This window comes from Bufo gargarizans, chromosome 3, assembly GCF_014858855.1.
Source record: "Bufo gargarizans isolate SCDJY-AF-19 chromosome 3, ASM1485885v1, whole genome shotgun sequence".
Taxonomy (NCBI): domain Eukaryota; kingdom Metazoa; phylum Chordata; class Amphibia; order Anura; family Bufonidae; genus Bufo; species Bufo gargarizans.
The window spans coordinates 463,426,306-463,449,238 of record NC_058082.1 but is presented as its reverse complement, the minus strand read 5'-3'; the positions used below and the strand labels follow the sequence as shown (position 1 = coordinate 463,449,238).

The 22,933-nt window shown below is 41.8% G+C and overlaps 1 protein-coding gene across 1 annotated transcript in view; it reads right to left on the bottom strand.

Annotated features, from left to right (window-relative positions):
* The window catches only part of SLC13A2 (solute carrier family 13 member 2), a 123,969-nt gene that overhangs the window by 19,099 nt on the left and 81,937 nt on the right, over positions 1-22,933 (bottom strand). Inside the window, 9 exon segments of the mRNA XM_044286663.1 lie at positions 1,155-1,276; positions 7,209-7,282; positions 9,861-9,937; positions 9,939-10,083; positions 11,109-11,231; positions 16,781-16,970; positions 19,505-19,812; positions 21,530-21,666; positions 22,255-22,383. Coding sequence (XP_044142598.1) covers positions 1,155-1,276; positions 7,209-7,282; positions 9,861-9,937; positions 9,939-10,083; positions 11,109-11,231; positions 16,781-16,970; positions 19,505-19,812; positions 21,530-21,666; positions 22,255-22,383 — 1,305 coding nt within the window.

Genomic DNA, 22,933 nt, shown 5'->3' with positions numbered 1-22,933 from the left:
ATCCGCAAGCAAGTGCGGGTGCAATGCGTTTTTCACTGATGGTTGCTAGGAGACGTGGTTTGTAAACCTTCAGTTTTTTATCACGTGTGTGAAAAACGCATCAAAACGCACTGCACCCGCGCGGAAAAAAACTGAACAACTGAACGCAATCGCAGACAAAACTGACTGAACTTGCTTGCAAAATAGTGCGAGTTTTACTGAACGCATCCGGACCTAATCCGCAACGCCCGTGTGAAACCAGCCTAATTGTTCCACCCCATCACTGTAATGGTAACGTGTGCCATTATAAGATCACAAGAAATTGGTGACACTTGTAATTTTGTGTTTTATCCAGGTCATATTGAGTCTGAGATCTTCGCATTTTTGGCTGAAAGCTATACTGTATTTTTCACTTTATAAGATGCAGCAGATTATAAGACGCACTTCAGTTTTAGAGGAGGAAAATCAGACCAGACCTCAGACCTAGGCCCCCAATCTTCATTAGACCCCAAAATTAGACCCCCATATCAGACCTCAGATCCCCATATTAGACCTCAGATCAGACTTTTATATCAAGGCCCCCATATCAGACCTCAAAATCAGACCCCCATATCAAACTTGCCTCTTCATATGGCGCTGACCATGTGGCTGTACCCATAAGTGTTCCTGGCAAATGATGACTGAGGTGTCTACGGGAACAATCCTATTACCCAATGAATGAGAATTTCACTCAATCTTCATTAGACCCCAAAATTAGACCCCCATATCAGACCTCAGATCAGATCCCCATATTAGACCTCAGATCAGACTTTCATATCAAGGCCCCCATATCAGACCTCAAAATCAGACCCCCATATCAAACTTGCCTCTTCATATGGCGCTGACCATGTGGCTGTACCCATAAGTGTTCCTGGCAAATGATGACTGAGGTGTCTACGGGAACAATCCTATTACCCAATGAATGAGAATTTCACTCATTCATCATGCAATTCGTGGCCTATTTACATCAGCGATAACCAGCCCGAATATCGGGCAGTGTAAAGGGGCCTTTACAGTCCAAGCCGCAAGGGCATTTCAAGGGTATTCCAATCATTATCTACAAATTGCAGCAAGGACAGGAGCCACAGTGCTATACAGGCATTAGCTGAAATTGCACAAGCAGTTTAATGACTTACCTCACTGCCTTTCGCCAGGGCAAACCCTCCTCCCAAAAGTAAGACAATATTCCATGGCATCTTCTCGTTCACAGTCTTCCAGTCCAAAATTGGCGGTGGTGGGCGAATTCTCCCATTTTTGCCTAGATTAAACATAATAGCACATAAAAAGGATTTTTTTTTACAGATAGCACTGCAAATATATTGCCAAATATATCTATTCTTGTTACTCGACAGATCTACTATTTAAAATGCACTAGAATTCCATTGCAATCTGTGCCAACTGTGCCTCGTTTTATTAATCATTTAGATGCTTTTTACACCTTGACTGACACCAGGTGAATGGCTTAGTGAAAGGGCATCACTTCAAGTAGAAGGAAACTAAGCCAACAAATAGGTGGTATAAAGGTAAAGGGGTTGTCCTGGTTCAGAGCTGAACCCAAACATATCTGTATTTTCACCCAGGCAGCCCCTTGATATGAGCATTGGAGCATTTCATCCTCGGATGCTCGGATGCTCTCCTTTATCCTGCACAATTCAGTCATTTTTAGGAGATCCGGTGACTTACTCTCCCATAGGGACTGCTAGGCGGGCTTTAACGTTGCCCTAGCCTGTAAAACGGCTAGGACAGAGCAAAAGGCCACCCATCAGAGCCAGTGACGTCACCGAGAACACTGAGATACAGCACAGGGCAAGTGAGAGCATTGGAACATGAAATATCATATCATATCAGAGGGGCTGGAGGGGTGAAGATGGGGGATATCTCCAGGTTCAGAGCTGAACCCCTTTGACCTTATGTAACACTGTCAGATCATGTCATCGCTCTTCCCCATACAGAATGTGATAAGACGGCACGATCTGCTGCCGGCAAATGATGGCTTTTAAACCTGTCGAAAGATTTCATTTATCCGATGAATGAGAGTTTGCTCGTTCATAGGGTGATCGGCAGCAGTATTACACTGCCAGAGCATCGCTAATGAGCACTTGTCAGCTATGATCGGCACGATTATCTGCCAGTGAAATATAAGCTTTAGATTAGGCAGTCTAAAGATGCACAATGCAAAATGTTGCTTTGCGACCCATTGCGATTTGTGTACACCCTCCGCAGGGCTTTACTGCAAAAATTCTAGGACTCGTCTGAATGCACAGAATTTATATTTCTTGAACTGTTTAAACATTGGCCATGTTCTCTTTATCTCGCTTCATCGAGAACAGATATTGCCCTTTACAGCAAGATAATGCTTTCAGCCCAGGACTGACATTCTTTCAACTAGGATGACAACTGATAAATGAGGACATAAAAATGCCAAGCCAGGTAAAATGTGTTTTTGCACTATCCCTTATCAGATCTTTTCTGCAGAAGCCGACACCATTTCATTACTGAGGATCAAGAAAATGGCAATTCACGTCAAAGACAGCTACTATAAATGACAACATGAAGAGCTTGCATTTCTTAGAGAAATATTAACCCCTATTGGGACTGGGTAATTTTCTATTTTTGCATTTTCGTTTTTACTCTTACTTCCCAGAGCCATATTTTTATTAATTTTTTTCCCATTCACATGGCTTGTTTTTTATAGGACAAGGCATACATTCTAATGGCACTATTTAATATTACATGCAATGTAGTTGGAGGGTGGAAAAAAATTCCAAATGGGATGGAATTGGGAAAGAAAGGGCAATTCTGTCACAGTTTTACGGGTTTTGCTTTTATTGTGTTTTCTTTGCGGTAATAATGGCACAATGATACCGATTTATACGGTTTTTCCTGTGTTTTAATACTGAAAAAAATAAAAACTTTTGGAAAAAAATATTTTTATCTTTTTATCACCATATTCTGACTCCCCCCATAACTTTTTCATACTTATGTCTATGAAGGTGTGTGAGGGCTTCTTTTTTGCAGGGAGATCCTTACTTTTCACGGATACCATTTTGGACTGTGTGCAACATTATGAACTCTTTGTAGACTACTTTCACAACTGGATCGATGAGGGGATCAGCAAAAACGCATCCGTTCAATAATACCACCGTTTGCATCCGTTCTAAACGGATCCGGTTGTCTCCAAAATCAACAAGATGGATCCGGCACTAAAACCACTGTAAGTCAAAGGGCCCTGGATCCATTTTTGTTTCCATTTTGTGTCCATGAAAACTGATCCGGCACCATTGACTTACATTGTGTTTCATGCCATATCAGTCTTGATCAGTATCCCATGCTGCATACAAAAACGCTGCTTGTAGTGGTTTTGTGTCTGGCATGGAAACGCAACAAAATGGAAGGTAATGCATTCTGGTGTACTCCCTTCCGGTTTGTTCACTTTTGTCCCCATTGACAATGACTAGGGACAAAATTGAAGCATTTTTCTCCAGTTTTGAGAACCTGTGCCAGATCTCAAAACCGGAAAGGAAGATGTAGATGTGAAAGTAGCCTATTAAATTTTTTGGGGAAGGTGTAATGACAAAAAAAATGTCAAATTGGCCATTTTGAATCTCAGGAGCCAGGAGAAGCTGTTACCGACAAGGGAGCACATGGCTCCCGCATATTCACTGCACGCAGTGGCGCACCTACAGGGGGGGTCCTAGAACAACCAGCCAAAATGTATTTATTTTTTTATCCTTCAGGGCCGCACCGCCGATCACCACAGGCAGCACGGCCCTGGATGTAATTGCGGTGGCGGCGGTGGGGGGGGGGGGGTTGGGGGGGCAGTAGGAGATGAGCGCTTTCATTGTGGAAGCGCTCATCTCCATATCTAATCCATCTGTATCGCTGTCCTTAGGACAGGGATACAGATGCCTGTGCTGCGGCAGGGGAGGGAGAGGTGTGTCCCTCCCCTGTTCTTCTGATAGGGTGCAGGCACTAATGCCTGAGCCGGGCAGCACACAGCAGGGACACGAGCCAGAAGAGGCCTGCATCGCTGCTGATGGAGGTAAGTATCGGTGTATTTTTTTTGTTGTTTTTTTTTTTTTGAGGGGGGGAGCTGGCACTATGGGGGCACTAAAGGGGAGAACGGCACTATGGGGGCACTAAAGGGGAGAACGGCACTATGAGGGCATTATTTGGGGGGCACCATGGGGGAGAGGAGCACTATGGGGGGGCTCTAAAGGGGCTTTTTTTTTTTTTACACATTATGGGGGGCACTATAGGGGAGAACGGCACTAGGGGGCATCTGGTGGCACTATAGGGGCATTATTTGGGGGGCACCATGGGGGGGAGGAGCACTATGGGGGCTCTAAAGGTGCTTTTTTTTTTTTACACATTATAGGGGGAACTATAGGGGAGAATGGCACTATCGGGCATCTGGCGGCACTATAGGGACATTATTTGGGGGCACTATGGGGAAGTGGGGGTTCTAAAGGGGCCTTTTTTCTTATTGGCACATGGGGGCATTATGGCATCTGGTGGCACTAAGGGGGCATTTTTTACTGGCACATTATGGGAGGCACTATAGGGGAGGGAGGCACTATGGAGGAGTGGAGCACTATTGGGGCATATGGTGGCACTTTGAAGCGGCATTTTTTACTGGCACATTATGGGGCAGCACCATGGGGGAAAGGAGCCCTATGGGGGCATCTAGGGGGTCTAAAGGGGCTTTTTTTTTATTGACACGTTATGGGGGCACTATAGGGGAGAATGGCACTATGGGGCATCTGGTGGCACTATAGGGGCATTATTTGGGGGCACTAAGGGGAAGTGGGGGCTCTAAAGGGGCCTTTATTCTTATTGGCACATTATGGGGGCATTATGGCATCTGGTGGCACTAAGGGGGCATTTTTTTACTGGCACATTATGGTAGGCACTATGGGGGAGAGGAGCACTATTGGGGCATATGGTGGCACTTAGAAGGGACATTTTTTACTGGCATATTATGGGCGACACTATGGGGAAGGGGAGAGGAGCACTATGAGGACATTTACTGGGGCACTATATAGGGGTATTTTATACGGGCATACATTATGGGGACATTAGCTCAACAGCGGGCACTAAGCGGGGGTACAAGAATTTTTGGGGGACATTATCTTTATACTATTAGTGTCTGGGCGCAGTTATTTTTTTAGAGCACTGTGTGCCAATAATTGTTGAAGGGGGCACTATCTGTGTGGTAGCAGTATTTCCAGGGGGACTGTTTCTGCAGTATAGTATTGGGGGCACAGCGGGCACAGTATTGGGGCACTATCTGTGTGGTAGTAGTATTTCCCGGGGGACTGTTTCTGCTGTATAGTATTGGGGGCACAGCGGGCACAGTATTGGGGGTGGCAGGAAATGGTGTTCAGAAGATGGGAAGATGATGGAAATGTGGGAAACTAATGTCTGTTTGTTAATCTCTGCAGAGATGGGAGATGGCTGAAAAATCATCATGGCGGTCTGGTCTGAATGGAGAAGATGAGGAAAGAGAACATCTACAACAAAGGTGACATCACTGGATGTAAGAGGTATGTGGCGCTATGTAGGAGAGGAGATACTCCGGCTCCTCCCCCTGCCATTTGCAGAAGGAGGATTCAGAGCTGGGTGAGGACAGCCAAAGGGGGCAGCAGGCAGATGGTGGGGGGAACCACAGGCCTTGAGCAGGATCTGGGGAGGGAGGAGAGCGGAGGAGCTTCCTGGCTGCAGCCGGCTGTTTATTGTATGATTTGAAGCAGGCAGTGCAGCCAGGACAGACCCCCCTCTCTCCGTATGATGTGTAGAGACAGGCCGCAACTATAGAATGTCAGCTGTACAGTGTTTGTTGGGAGTGGCCTATTATATGTAGGAGGGGCTCTTAATGATGGGCGGGGCCAAAAAATGTGCCGCGCTTCGCGGGTGCTCCCCTGACTGCACGGCATCTGAGGGGTTAAATTTCTTCTATTGGCATTGTCTGTTAAGTGTATTATTAATATTAAGCAACAGCATTCTGACTGTCCTTCCTGTGCTTGAATGTCAGTGTTATATGGTGATCACCCAAACAGAATGAATACTACTCTCTTTAGTTCACACAGCAAGTAATAAATCTAGAGATATCCTGACAGAGAAGCCAATGGGTAAAAAAAAATGGCTGCTGGGCTTCAGAAAATGCACGTTTTCAAAACATGAACAGTGGATTTTATAACAATATGTGTGAATTTATTAATCCATTGGTAAATCCATTGGACACATCGTTTTTTTCTGATCTGTTTTTATTTTCTGATTGCAGGTTTTTTATCCTGTTTCCTGACCGTGATTATGGAGGCTGCCATCTTGCCCGACCAGGGTTGCCAACCGTTCAGAAATTTCTGTACAGTCTGTAAAAATAGGAGCCTTTTTTCCTGTGTCCGTGAGAAAAAAAATAGATGTGTCCCTGACTAGATTATTTTGCTGGTATATCAGTATATTAAGCAAAAAACATGTATTACATATAATCTTCATAATTTGTTATGGCTTTCCAATTTGTCCATAGAAATCTTGGATAAGTTGTTCAGAAAAAAGATAAATTCTGTTTGGTGACCTTTGCAGCTACAAATTGACTTCTATGGGAGAGTTTTCTAGGCATGCTCTGTGACCTGTACAGAGGTCAAAAGGGAGTCGATAAGCTGTGATATTACCTATTGTGAATGGTGCATTCTGTGTTATTCATATATAGAGTTGATATATGTCATTGTAATCCTGCCGGCAAAGGTAATGAGATAACTGTAGAAAAGTGACCAATACAGACCAAGAAGTGGCACCTACTAATAGGCTTAGTGGGCAGTGTGAAAAACTGCAGGTTTTTGGGATTTTTTTAATAGTGACATATCAAATGAAACGTACACATCAAAAATTCCTCCATACACCGGCTCCATATATATGTATTTGTTTTCAACGGGGAAAGAGGATAAAGGCGCTCACAAATATCTCTGGTATCTGGCAGAGGTTTATTTTTTGGGAGCACAAAGGGATCCAGAATTGAAAATTAAAACATTTGATTTCATCCTCCCCCAACATGAGGTTGTTGGCTGGCCCCACCAAAAACAACAATACTCTAATGTGTATGAGGGTCCTCACATCTATAAATGCTCCCTTGTTATTTATCAATATTGAAATTGATTGAGATTTATTAGCTTGTTGGAGTTCCAGGTACTTACATGAGGGTATCTCAGAAGGAAATATAAACATCATGAGGGCTATAAATACAGCAACGGTTGCATCTGTCACATACCTAAAAACATAAGAAACATCAAGTCTTAACTATAAGCATTTTTTGGGGGCCTGGAATTATCAAATCACTTTCACCACTTCATTCCCGGCAATTTTTGCATTTTTACTCCCTGTCTTTCCTGAGCTACAGTATAACATTTTTATTTTTCCATTTAGATAGCTGAATGAGGGCTTGTTTTTTGCAGGATAAGTTATACTTTGAAATGGCACCATTTAATGTTGCATACAATGTAGTGGGATACTGGAAAAAATTTCCAATGGAAGTTGAGAAAAAAAAGCAATTCCGTCAGAATTTTATAGGCTTTGCTTTTTTACCACATTCACTATGCTTTAAAACTGACCCATACCCTTCATTCTCTAGGTCAGTATGATTGCAGCAATACCAGACTTGTACAGTTTAGTTTTTCTTGTGTTTTAATACTGAAAAAAAACAAAAAAAAAACTTGGAAACTGGGAAAAATTATTTCTTTTTAATCGCCGTATTCTTTCCCCAATAACAATTTTTATAGTTATGTCTACAGAGTTGTGAGAGGGCTTACTTTTTATGGAAGATCTGTAGTTTTTATTGATACCATTTGGGGATGTGTATGACTTTTTGATCAATTATTCTTAATTTTTTGCAGGTAGGGGAAGCAACGAATTAACGGCGAAACAGCATTTTTTTTCCATTATGCTATTTGCCGTATGGGATAAATACTTTTAGATTTAAATAGTATGTGCATTTTTGGACATGGCGTTGCCTATGGTGTTTATTTTTAGATTATTTATTTTTATTTTTATTTTGGGGCAAGGGGAGTAATTTGAGTATATATATATATATATATATATATCTTATACACTCTTTTTTAACTTTTGTTTTAGGCCCCTATGGGGACCCTAGCATGCAATCATTAGATTAGATGTGTATCCATTACTGGATACAAAATTCAGTATAGTCAATTGCAGTGCTGCCACCTGCAGGCCTGTATTAAAATATAAAAGAGGCCTAGAAGCCTTGTACAGGCTCTGGCCTATTACTACTAAGGAGAGCCCAACCATACTGCCAATGTATATATTGTTTTACGGTGATAGAGAAGTGGTTAATTAAACATAATAGGGGTCATTTATTAAGACCAACATTTTAGTTGCAGTTTTAATATTCCCTATAGCTCGCGGTGGATCTGCTGGAGTTATGTAGCGGCACCGGCCTCTACATAACTTCAGTGGATCCACCGCCACTTCTAAATGTAAGACAGCTTCCTTACTGTCTTACATTTAGACCATTTTCTACACCTAAACCAGGCTTAAAAATGGTAAATGAGATGGGCCTGCCAGCCAGTCCCCTTCCCCGCCTACTCCACACCCACTTTTTTAGACCTGGAGTGAGCGGGAAACAGTTGCATATTGCGGCGCCATAATATGCACCAGAAATACACCTAATATAGTTACATTTCTGGTTAGTAAATGACCCCCAATGTGTGTAAAAAAAAAAAGTTTTCAATGCACTTACTGTCTCATAGTTGTGTGGTACACCTCTGTTTGAAAATCCTACATCTGCCAATGTCATGTCCATCAATCAGAATACCAAGTTTCCAGTCTGGTCTGTGGACGAAACATCACTTCAGCAACCCAGTAAGTGGGAAGTACTATGGATGGGGCCAGAATTATTCACCTCCCTGAAGCCATGGGAGAAAATAGTTCTAGCCCTGTCAACAGCATCTCCCTCATCTTAGACCAGAAGGGAACCCTGGCAATCAGACTAAAGAACATGTTGTCGGTGGATGTAGAATCTCTGAGCAGAGGTGCATCACATGACCAGGTTCCAAAGCGGTCCATACACACAACTTCATGAGAATGAGTATATTAGAAACTTTCTTCTGCAGGCAAGTTGCGATAATTAAGGTGGTTGATGGGTCCTGCTGGATCCTAGAAAACTACTTTAATTCTTAAATCATATTTTACTGTGCTGCATAAACTAATGAGACATTTTACTTGACCCTCTTAGGAACTTGTACTGCATCTACTGTTGTTGGCATTCAAAAAGATGTTCTAGCTTTCTAGTAAGAAAAGTGTTTGATGTACTATTAAAATCCCAAATACCATTTTCTGTCACAAAATAATATTTTGGAGATCAAAATAGTATTTTGTGCCATGAAATATAATTTATAATAATATGTTTTGTTTTGTGGAGTCTTGGTTTACTTGTGTTCATGCTTTTCTTAATTAAATATGCTTTTGGTGATGTTTTTTAAGTACGACGACAGAGAAACATGGGGTGGTGAAATAAATCAGTATGATCAAACACAAAAAGGCAAATACATTTCACAATTCATATGAGCACCAAGTAGTGCACTGGGTTTGACATAGGGACACCCATGGAGGTAATAGTGACTATACCAAGAAAACATTTAAAGACCATAAATACTTGAACACTGAGAAATCCAACCTACAAGATCCCTGACGATCAGCTCAATGGGCTACGTCCCCTTAATGGTTTACATTGACAAACAATATCATCCATATAGATAGGCCACCAATGTTATGGTCCTGGAGGAAGCCTTTAAAATAAATATTTTTTAGGATCAAGTACACATACTTACTCTTTTCCACCTTTGTTAAAACTGATAGTTGCCCAGCCTGGCATGAAACCTGGGTCTCTTAAAAACCACAGAATTACCTAGCAAGGTAAACATAACCAAAACACAGATTTCTGCAAAGGACATAGACCCGAGCTCCTTGTGCTCAGAAAAGATAACTTGATATGCTCGCTTGTCTTTTTCCTTTTGTTCAGGTTTTCTACCACAGCCAAAGTTTTTCTTAAATCTAGAAGTAAAACACCAAGAAATTAGTTAATGATGTGGGAAGCTCCCTTAATAAGTGTATGGGTTAAAGGGGTTGTAATTTTTTCCTAGTTTCAGTTCTCCTTTCACAGGAGGAGAGACAGAACAGGGGTGCCAATAGAGGCAGCACAAGCCACACAACAGGGTCTTGCAAAGCACCTATGGCTTCTGAAGCTACTGGTTGGGGATCACTCATCTCATGTGTACTGACCTCCCAACTCTAATCATCATCTGTCAGGGGAAGTGAAGGATCAGGCAAGTGGGATTTCAATGCCTGGTCCTTTAGTTCCCATGGTAGAGGTGCGATCTTTCAGTTTCTCCAGACATCACTCCCTGTGCCCCTGTATCAGAATTCAACTGTATTACTGTCCTGAGTACAGCAATGCAGTTGAATATGTAGAGATGAGCGTTTCCACAATTGAAGCAGCTCATTGACCATAGCCCTTTTGTTGCCCCCTCTTGCCCCTACATCACGTGCTGCCTCACCTCGTCTCATTAGGTGGTGCACCCTTGGGAGTTGGCAGAGGTCGCTTTTGGAAGATAGAGCATTTGGCCATCAGCAATGGAAGGTGTATGATCACATTTTAATGGCTTTTCCCAGGCACTAAATAATATTCACCAGCACACTAACTACAGATAACATGAACCAAAGATTGTGTTCAGATAACCGTTAAGTTCAAAGATCATGACTCTATTGTACAGTCTGCTCATGGATGTACACTGAGGAAGGAGGGGCCCATAGCAGAAATTAATATGGGCCCACCACTGCCCTCAGTTAAGCAATTTGCTCATCACCTCTTCTTTTCATGTTGGATCAATTGAAAAGCACTCGGCAATCTTGAAAACATATTCTTTCCTATTCCTGTCCTACAGGTTCCTGTAAAGTAACATCCTAACAGAGCAAGCAGCAAAAATATATTGGACAGTCTAATATTATATTTCCTCTGAGGTCAATTTAACATTATTTTTGGTCCTCACATTCACTGATAAAAATTGCAAAAGACTTACTTAGTTCCCAGGAACAAGAACTGCAGCCATATCCAGGAAAGAGCGAGTAGCAGAATCATCGTAGGAAAGGAAAATCCAAACCATGAAGCAAAATTGATGATATTGTTGTTTCCAGGGAACAATCTACACATATATAATACAGTATATTAAGGATCAAAAAGGTAGGAACAAAAACACCATTGTAAAAATTAGAATAAGCAATATTATTAATGGTATCCATTGTGTTTATATCTGATCCTTGGTGTTAGGTATCCTAAGCTTTATATTCATTCATTACTTTGGGCATATATACCATATAGATGTCATTGTGTGAAGTTCTTGTCCCAGCCATGTTTTACATGCTTGTGCACTTATATCAATGGGTACAATTGTCAGGGGGATTTTTACTAGAGAAGAGAATGTTGGTGGAATGTCATTTCTCAAAAGTAAAGGGTTGTCCCTGATTACAAAGTAATATAGACTATGGAATAGAACAGTGGTGCTTAAAAGTTTTTGAACCCTTCAGAATTTCAATATTTCTACATAAATTTGACCTAAAACAATATCATCAATAACAGTAGATAAAGATAATGAAATCAAACTAATGAGTCAAAAATATTAGAGTATGTCCCTTGCAGGAATCACGCCCTGTGTGAGAGAGAGATTGTGCGGTTTGGACTACAGAGGCGCTTGGGAATTATCACGATTGATAATGATGTGTGCCTCTGAGTGACCTTTCCCTAATGGAATCATACTGACATAAAGCTGTCAGTACGATTCTGTTACAGAAGGGTCACACAGAGGCACACAGCATTATCATTGTGGTACGGCCATGCGCTTCTGTAGTCCAGACCGCACAATCTTTTTCTCACATGGAGTGTAAATCCTGCAAGGGACACGCTCATTTACCTTGCGTAAATGAGCAGACGATTCTGAGGAATTAAGTGTTCATTCCCGACAATTGCCTGCTAGTTAGTGGAGGTTAAGAGCTGCATTTACGTAAGGACAAACGATGGCTACTGCTATCACTAGTCCTCATTCAGCTGCAGAGTGCTGTTTACACGGCACAATCTGCTGCCAGAAAGGATGATTGAGATGTTTGCACCAACAATTACAGTCGTGGCCAAAAGTTTTGAGAATTACATAAATATTGGAAATTGGAAAAGTTGCTGCTTAAGTTTTTATAATAGCAATTTGCATATTCTGCAGAATGTTATGAAGAGTGATCAGATGAATTGCATAGTCCTTCTTTGCCATGAAAATTAACTTAATCCCAAAAAAAACTTTCCACTGCATTTCATTGCTGTCATTAAAGGACCTGCTGAGATAATTTCAGTAATCGTCTTGTTAACTCAGGTGAGAATGTTGACGAGCACAAGGCTCGAGATCATTATGTCAGGCTGATTGGGTTAAAATGGCAGACTTGACCTGTTAAAAGGAGGGTGATGCTTGAAATCATTGCATAAAATGGCTTCACAGGCAAGGATATTGTGGCTACTAAGATTGCACCTCAATCAACAATTTATAGGATCATAAAGGACTTCAAGGAAAGAGGTTCAATTCTTGTTAAGAAGGCTTCAGGGCATCCAAGAAAGTCCAGCAAGCGCCAGGATCGTCTCCTAAAGAGGATTCAGCTGCGGGATCGGAGTGCCACCAGTGCAGAGCTTGCTCGGGAATGGCAGCAGGCAGGTGTGAACGCATCTGCACGCACAGTGAGGCGAAGAGTTTTGGAAGATGGCCTGGTGTCAAGAAGAGCAGCAAATAAGCCACTTCTCTCTGAAAAAAACACATCAGTGACAGATTGATCTTCTGCAGAAAATATGGTGAATAGACTGCTGAGGACTGGGGCAAAGTCATATTCTCTGATAAAGCCTCTTTCAGATTGTTTGGGGCATCAGGAAAAAGGCTTGTCCGGAGAAGAAAAGGTGAGCGCTACCATCAGTCCTGTGTCATGCCAACAGTAAAGCATCCTGAGACCATTCATGTGTGGAGTTGCTTCTCATCCAAGGGAGTGGGCTCACTCACAATTTTGCCCAAAAACACAGCCATGAATAAAGAATGGTACCAAAACACCCTCCAACAGCAACTTCTTCCAACAATCCAACAACAGTTTGGTGAAGAACAATACATTTTCCAGCACGATGGAGCACCGTGCCATAAGGCAAAAGTGGTAACTAAGTGGCTCGGGGACCAAAACGTTGACATTTTGGGTCCATGGCCTGGAAACTCCCCAGATCTTAAGGGTGGACAAACAAAAACCCACTAATTCTGAGAAAGTCCAAGAAGTGATTATGAAAGAATGGGTTGCTATCAGTCAGGAATTGGCCCAGAAGTTGATTGAGAGTATGCCCAGTCGAATTGCAGAGGTCCTGAAAAAGAAGGGATAACACTGCAAATACTGACTCTTTGCATAAATGTCATGTAATTGTCGATAAAAGCCTTTGAAACGTATGAAGTGCGTGTAATTATATTTCACTACATCACAGAAACAACTGAAACAAAGATCTAAAAGCAGTTTAGCAGCAAACTTTGTGAAAAAAAATTGTGTCATTCTCAAAACTGTTGGCCACGACTGTACATCACCCAATGTAAGGTAATCTAAGGCACCTTTAGGGGGCAGAGTATCGGGAGTGAGCATTCATAGGAATGTTTGTTCCCGATAATCTGCCTGACAATTTGGCAGTCTAAATGAGGTATTAGTAATTTATTTATCAAGGTAAATGATCCCATATCACATGTCTGAGAGTGGCAAAAGTATGTGAACCTTTGCTTTCAGTATCTGGTGTTACCCCCCCTTGCGCAGCAACAAATGCAACTAAACATTTTTAGTAATTGTTGATTAGTCCTGCACATTGGCTTGCAAGATATTATGTTATTTATACCAAAAAATTAACGCTGTAAAATTTAGAACGTAAAAACAGTGACAGTATTGCTGTTTTCCCCGTCTCCCTCCCAGAAATGTGTACGCCAAAATTGCTCCATTAAAAACTACAACTTGTCCCGCAAAAAAAACAAGCCCTCATAAAGCTATATAGATGGAAAAAAAAAAAAAGTTATAGCTCTTGGAAGGAGACGATGAAAAAAGGAAGAAATACACTTGGTCAGTAAGGCCCAAAACAGGCTGGTCACTAAGATTAACAGAGCCATTCCAAAACGTTAACTTTATTCATCTTTAATAACTTGTGTTCTTAGGGTCATTATCCTGCTGTACGACCCACACTCTCCTTTTACTGGTATAATTCAGAATTCCATGATAAGCAATCCTGACCCAGATGTTTTAAAAAAAAAGGTTCAAACCATGATACTACCACCATTGTGTTTTGCAGACAGGATGAGGTTTCTATGCTGGAATCTAGTGTTTTCCTTTCTCCAAACACATCTCTTCTCATTTAAAGTTAAACCCAAAGGTTCTATTTTGGTCTTACTTATCCACAAAACATTGTTTTAATAGACGTCAGGCTTGTCCAGTTGATTTTTATCAAACTGCAGATGGGCAGCAATGTGTTTTTTTAAGAGTGGCATCTATCTCATTGCAATCATGCCATGTGCTCCATTGCTGTTCAGTGTACTCCCCATGTAGACTCAGGAACATTAACATTAGTTTTAGTTGCTTAGAGGTTACCTTGGGTTCCTTTGGTACTTTGAGGTATTATAACCCTTACTCTTGGTGTGATCTTTGTTGGTCGACCACTCCTGGGGAGGGTAGTAATGATATTAAATGTCCTCTATTTGTACACATCTGTATGACTGCGGATTGGTGGAGTAAAAACTATTTAGAGATGTTTTATAACCTTTTCCAGGTTGATGAGCATCGACAACTCTTCTTCTGAGGTCCTCATAAATCTCTTTTCTTCATGCCATGGTACACTTCTACAAATGTGTTGTGAAGATCAGACTTTGATAGATCCCTGTTCTTCTAAATAAAACAGGTCACCCACTCATACCTGATTGCCATTCCATTGCTTGAAAACACCTGACTATAATTTCACCTTCAAATTGTCTGCTAATCCTAAAGGTTCACATACACTCACAGAGGTGTGATATTGGATCATTTTCCTCAATAAATAAATGACAGTCTAATTTTTCTTTTTACTAATTTGTTTGATTTGTTATCTTGTTATCTTGTTATCTTTATCTACTTAGGACTAGGACTTGTGTTAAAATATAATGTAGTTTTCAGTCAAATTTCTACAGGAATATAGACAATTCTGAAGGGTTCACAAACTTTCAAGCACCACCATATATAACTGCTTTCTACCAGAAACATCACCACACCTGTCCTTAGGTTATGTATGGTATTGCTGCTCAGTTCCTTTGAAGTGAATCGGGGTTTAACTGCAATACCATCCTGTGGACAGATGTGGCACTGTTTTGGGAAGAAAGCAGCCATATTCCTCTAATCCTGGACAACCTCCCTTGAAGGAGTATTTTGGTTACATTAAGTTATCCCCTATACACATAGTCTAACCTGTGGTTTATTTAAAACTTTTGTAGAGAAACTGGAGATTGGAGATCAGAAAAATAAGTATAAAACGCCTGCAAATATTTTTTGTGTTCATTTTTAATATGGACTTATGGAGTCATGTTTGGAAAACAACATGCAATGGGGAGGGGTATAAAATTTATAGGACCAACCAAGAAGTTGGCTGAATAAATAGAGATCGAGGAAAGGGTGCAGGGATGGCAGATGCTTCCAGATCCCGATGCCTTAAAGGGCCCAAAGGCTCCTCTGCAAATACTGCAAGACAGCAGCAATATAACTGGTACATGATACATGATTATACAACAGCGCTACTGATACAGGTTCTCTGATGCAGGTGTGAGCGGTGTGGCGCTAAAGTTTTTTGCCCCAACACCTTTAGCAGGTGACAATGGGAAGTACTTAGAGGATAGTGTGTTGATGTCAGTAAGGGGAGAGTAAGGTTAGACCGTGTGATGTGCCTGGGGTTTGCCATGTCCATCGTCAGAGAGTCAGTGGGCTGGAGGCTGCAATGAGTAAGACGAGGTGTCTGAGGAAATGTTGCATAATGGCTCAACTACAGTTCTGTGGGGACCTAGAAGACTAGAATTGCTATTGCAATGCCATGAAATAAGGCCCTGAGTATTGTCACAGAAGTGCAGATCATGAGCAAGCAAAAGGTTATTTAGTTTACCCCATGCCACCATCTTATTATTCACTAATAGTGATTTAATCAAATGGTGCACAATGAATGGATGGGCCCTATAACAAATGACAAAATGGGTCTCCAGTTATGGTGCTCAGTTTTGCCTCCTTATGCCAACTACCCACCTCTAGATTTCTAACAATGCAGGTCCTCTAGTAAGGTGTGTACTGCATGAATTCTTACTATTCAAGGGATATCAATTACCTTTGATTAGCATATCACATCAGTCCTTTGATTAGCAGCAAAGTGGATGCGAACAACCAGGGCTGGACCTCCTATCATCAACGGCCCCATTGTTTATCTCTATAGTAGGCCCACTTTTGACTTTAATATTTGTAAAAGTTTATAAGAATATGAAAGTCAAATAATCTACTCTCATTAAATAGTATCTTAACTCATCATCATTATAGAAATCAAATCTAATATTCATGAAAGGGTGCTCTAGCCAGAACATGATATTATTTATAAATGATGACAGTGCTTGCAAGACATGCATTTCAGCTCTGCTTGAAAAGTACAAGTACTTACTCGTCCATCTGCCCTTTCATGACCAGGTTGGGTGTGGTGCCAGTTAATGTTGCAATGCCACCAATACTGGCAGAATAGCATACACAGAGACTCATTCCTTTGCAGAGTTTGAGGTGCTTCTTCAGCCTATGAGCTTGCTTGTCCTTCTTCAGTTTGTCATTTTCTAGATCAATTTCAAGGACAGTGGCACCTAAAAGGCACAGTTTTCAATTATATTAGCAATAAAGCCTATTGTGTGAAAAAAAAAATACAACAAAATCTAGAATACTGTTCCCTAATATGCCATTATTCTGCCACCAGGATGCCATCACTCTGCCACCTGGATGCCACCACTCTGTCCTCTGGGTATGCAATCACTCTGTCCCCTGGGTATGCCCCATGTGTCACCACTCTGCCACCTATATGCCCATTGTGTAAAAAATACAACAGGCTATATAAAACGCTTGTTGGTCATTTCTTTAATCTATCATGAAATATTAAAGTACAAAAGGAGGAAGCATTTGCAGGATGATAATCCTCCCAGTGTAGGAGAGCAGGAGATGTGGACCCTGTTCGACAAGTTTTTGTACTACAAGTATTTTATCCCCACACTGACTTCCAGATGATACCCCTCACTTGCACACTTGCGCTGAGGTTCAGCTGCAGTTTCTTCTGGCATCATTTCATTATGACAATCACGCAGATGCTGAAACCCAGCATTTCTTTCATCTGCAGTTCGTTCTAGCCGCCTTGTGCTGTCATAATTGGCTTTGCGGCATTTACCATCAGCTTGTTTTTCTGCTGTTAACTGCCATTTGGACGTGGAATTGTTTCTAAAAGTGCGCTCCCCAAAATCCGCTCCCCAACACATATGATTTGATCTTTGGCATTCAGTTAGCAGGGTTACTAATAAACTGAATAGGAGCAGTGGTGAAATTATTGTTATGATTATTACAACAGCTCACTCACTTGTATTACGTTGCTGTTTGTCTCTAGGTGATGTTGTTATGCCCTCATCAACCAATCTGGAGCTCAGCTTTCCTTTTATTGAACACGTTGTACAGTGGTAAAATACTGATGACCTAGCTATCCTGGGGATAGGTCGTCAATATCAGATCAGCAGTGGTCATGTTCCTGACACCCTCACTGAAATTTTAAGAGGATTGGGTATCAAGAGTCAGCCCCCCACCAATCTGATATTGATTACCTATCCTAAGCACTATGGGGCATAACTACTGTAGGGGGGCACTATAGGGACATAAATACTGTGTGGGGGCACTATGGGGACATAAATACTGTGTGTGGGTAGTATAGGGGCATTAATACTCTGTGGGGGCACTACAGGGGTATGAGTACTGTGTAGAGGCACTATGGAGGCATGACTACTGAGTGGGGGCACTATGATAGCATGAGTACTGTGTGGGGGCATTATGGGGGCATAAATACTATGTAGGATGCACTATGGGGGTATAAATATAGCGTGAGGTCACTACGGGGGTATAAATACAGTGTGGGGGCACTATGGGGTTGCCGCTGCTATTGTCCTATTTGGCCTTTTGAAGTTGGGAGGCATGCTACAGTGCTTCTTACAATACCGTAGACCAACATTTACCAACATGTGGCTCTTCAGATGATGTAAAACTCCCATCATACCTCAACAACCTGCAGCCATTATGGCATGATAGGAGTTGTAGTTTTGCAACAGCTGGAGAGCCACAGATTGGTAAACCTAGGTCTACGGTATTATAAGAAGAGCTGTAGTAATATGAAAGATATGCTGTGATGGTTGCTATGGTATGAGAGGTAGAGTGAGAAGCAGTGCCTCAGCAGTAACAGTTACATTAGTGTATACTGTGGGGATTCGCTCTGGTAGTTGGGATAAGCGAGTGCAGTACAGAGGCAAAGTACAAGTTCATAATTCAAATGTCCATGTTTATTAGGTGTATGTTATGGACAACAAATACAGGTGCATTTTATTGATGGCATTTTGAATGCACAGAGATACCTTGACGAGATCCTGAGGCCCATTGTTGTGCCATTCATCCACGACAGCAGCATGATAATGCACGGTCCCACATTGCAAGGTTCTGTACACAATTCCTGGAAGCTGAAAACATCCCAGTTCTTGCATGGCCAGCATATTCACCGGACATGTCACCCATTGAGCATGTTTGGGATACTCTGGATTGGCGTATACGACAGCGTGTTCCAGTTCCTGACAATATTCTGAAACTTCGCACAGCTATTGAAGATGAGTGGACCAACATTCCACAGGCCACAATCAACAACCTGATCAACTCTATGCGATGGAGATGTGTTGCACTGTGTTAGGCAAATGATGGCCACACCAGATACTGACTGGTTTTCTGAAGCCCCCCCCCCCCCCCCCCAGTAAGGCAAAACTGTGCACATTTCAGAGTGGCCTTTTATTGTGGGCAATCTAAGGCACACCTGTGCAATATTCATGCTGTCTAATCAGCACCTTAATAGGCCACACCTGTGAGGTGGGATGGATTATCTCGGCAAAGGAGAAGTGCTCACTAACACAGATTTAGACAGATTTGTGAACAATGGGTCTTTTGTGTATGTAGAAAATGTTTCAGATCTTTGAGTTCAGCTCATGCAAAATGGGAGCAAAACCGAAAGTCTTGCGTTTATATTTTTGTTCAGTGTATATTTCTGTGTACAGGTATACATATATTTCTGTATATTATATTTCAAGCTTGTTAGTCATCATCAACTTACTTTTCTCCTGTTTTGTGGGCTCTTCAATTGTCAAATGTTTTTCCGGCATTTCAAACGCCTGATTTATATTGCCATTTTGTTCCTTATCAGGGGCTACTTTGACATCCTCATTTAGCTGTTTGGCCTTCCCATTCAGCTGGCACTCACTTTTGTCTGCTTGATCAACAACAAGCTCATCTACTTTCTCCTCTGAGCTATATAGTTGCTCAATCACAGCCTGGGCTATTGGAATCATCATGGCTGTTGTAGCTGTATTAGTGATCCACATAGATAAGAAAGCTGTCACAATCATAAATCCCAGAAGCAATCTAGAAAAAAAGATTAACAATTAATATGTTGTTTATTCACACCAGGCTTATAGTTACCAACAACTACTTTACATGGGGTTTATAAGGTTAGAAAAGCATGGCAGAGTGTTTCAAAAACAGCGCCATGCCAGTCCACCCACAGATTGTAAGTGGTATTGGGGCTCAGTCCCATTCACTGAGCAGATGCATTGCTTAGAGATTGTGCACTGTAGAAATATCCTTTTCTTAGAGGACACCCTAGCTGATTAAAGGGTATTCTGCTGCGGTCCCCCTACACCCATCAATCGACTTTAAAGAGGACCTGCCACTTCCCAGACATGTCTGTTTTAGTAACTATTAGCATTCTCTATGCATAAGCAAATATGAAACTTTTCATATAACTATGTGTTGTTTCTTTCCTCTTTTATTCCTGTTACAAGTTTTCAATAAATTGCCAGAGCAGTGATCCCCTGAGGAGCCGATGTGGAGGATGGGAGGGGTGGTGGTCCTCAAGTGTTGTCACAGTGTGCTTTCTCAGGCCGTTGCTTCCTTAGGATCAGTGCAGTGGAAATCTAGTATTGAAGAATGAGGCCAGAATTAAACCGTATAAAAGTGCAACATTCAACTTCAGATATATTCAATAGCATCAATCTCCAAGTCCTCTAATTCTGTCTGGCACCAGCACGGACTATAGAGGCAGGTTGGATGGCTGTAGTTTAGCACTTTGTAGTCTAATAATCTTCTGGGTGATGGGTGTCTTGGCCATAGTCCCTCACCTTACAGCTGTGTCTTATAGATGCTGGTTATAGCCATTCGCTCTGCTGTTGAGCTTCTCAAGACTTCACTTGAGGCAGAAGAATAACTGATCACTATGGAGGATCTATAAGCAGGAGCAGGAGTTTAGCAATGTGCTTCCTCTCATCTCTATCTCTGGACAGGAACTTCTTCTCTTGGAGGGAGAAGATCAGGACCAGACCATTCCTACAAGGGGGTGAGCAGGGTGGTTAGCCCTGTGTTTTTGTTAACCCTGTGCCATTCATATCCTCTGCTGGTATACATGGCCAGAAACATACAAAATACATAATGCATAACAACAGACAATTTGTGGCACCCCCAGGTCTGGGGTACTACACCAGCGGTCTGCAATAAAGTGGCCGTCTGGGTGTTACCAATTAGGGGGTTGTTCCTGTACAGTCTGACACTGGCAGCACTGATTGGATAATGTCAGACGGTGCAGGGATACATCCCAACTGGTAACACCCATCTGGACCTTCATTGCAGACTGTTGTTAATTAATTAATAAACATCTAGTAGAAATCTTACAAGAATTGCACATCATAGAGACAGAAGAATTGACGTTCCTGATTTGTTATTACATGGTCAATGCAAACAGACATGTCAGGAGAGATCCTCTTTAAAGTGTCAGAACCCAGAAACACGTGTTCACATTCCTTGCAGCAACTCCACGGGAGAAATGAAGAATTACACATCTCTTAAATTAACAGATTGTCTGTGTAATGTATGCTTGAGAATATCAGAGCCTATTTTAGATGGCACTGTCTGATCTGGTTGGCTAATTATTAACTCAATCAAAGAATGGAAGAGTATTTTCATTTTTCTTATATTGTTTGTGGATATGTTTTGAAACCCCCAAAGAATATCTGTTTTATAACTCACCAGTAGCAGCCCCCCTCTGCACCCCAGGCGCACAGACATATCCCAGAAACCATGAACTCACAAAGCAGGTTTGACTCCAACAATCAGCAACACTCGTAATGCTATCCTCTTGTGCAAATTCCATTTTTCAACTGAGATTGCCACTAGCATTCCTCCAATAAATAACATGTTGGTATCCTTCAGATATTGACTGCAGGCCTGAAATAAATAAAATAAAAAGTATGATAAATTGGTTAACTTAGGGAATTTCTCAAACAGGACATAAATAAATGCTAATGGTATTTACCAGACCCGTTGACTTTTGTGTATGCTTTTCCATAAAAAGATTATGCTTGGACCACACCATGATAACTAACCCTTTCTTATTAGACAAACCAACCATTTCTGGTTAGACACCAATTACATGTCTATTGTCAAGATTGTCCCATGACCAAAACCATTATATGTGTAATAGTGGCAGGGGCGTAACTACCATAGTGGCAGACCATGCGACTGCTATGGGGCCCAGAGCAAGAGGGGGCCTAGTTGGGATCATCCCCTCTTCTACTGGGGGTAAAAACTTGGTCAGGACTCTACCCTCTAAAGGAACAACTTTTAGCAAATGAGGCAGTGGAAAAAGTGATCCAAGGGTCATTGAAAATTGTTAAGGCGGAAAGCTTTTTGTCCTGTGTGGGTGCCTGGTTTGATCCTTGCTATGGGGCCCTTACTTCTCTATATACCCCACTGAATAGTGGTCTATGAAGTAAAAAGGATAAATGATTTATTGCATGAGAGAAAGTGTCTTACCGCAGTTGAGTTCATGATGCCCATCATTGGAAAGAGCACCACTGGGAAGAGGGCGGTAACAGCCAATGGGAGAGCTTCTGTGCACCAGAACAAAGCCATTACAATGATCACATAGCCACAGCTTGCCTCCTGCGTAACAAGTTACAAAACAAATCTCAGTTACAGAATCCCACCTAAATCAAGCCTTATCTGCTATCAGCCTACCATTGAGGAACCTGTAAGGGCGTGTCCTAAGGAGGACCGTTAGAGCTTAACCACCTTCCAGCAAAGCATATCATGGAACTTTGGCCAAGTCAGATACACTGGATTTAGTCGATGACCAGAGATTGTGACCCAGCCAGCCACAATTTCAACTGCCCACTGCTTATGGCGGTCCTGCCAACGTGTATCATGTGGCCTCTGTCAAAAGATTGACCTGTTTGTAGTGGCAACTGCCTGTGTAGTTACAGAAACTGCCCTGCTACTGTTGGCAAAGACCTGTGGAGTTACTTTTCCCCCATTGAGGCGAATCCCAAACAGCTGATCAGTGAGTGGTGCTGACAACGAGGGGTGCTGAATGCTGACAATCAGATATAGATGGTCTATCCTGAGGACAGGCCATCAATATAAAAGAAGTGGACAATCCTTTAAAGTTTTTGGACGTCTTACAAAACTGTAAGGTTGTATAAAGGTGCGGAAG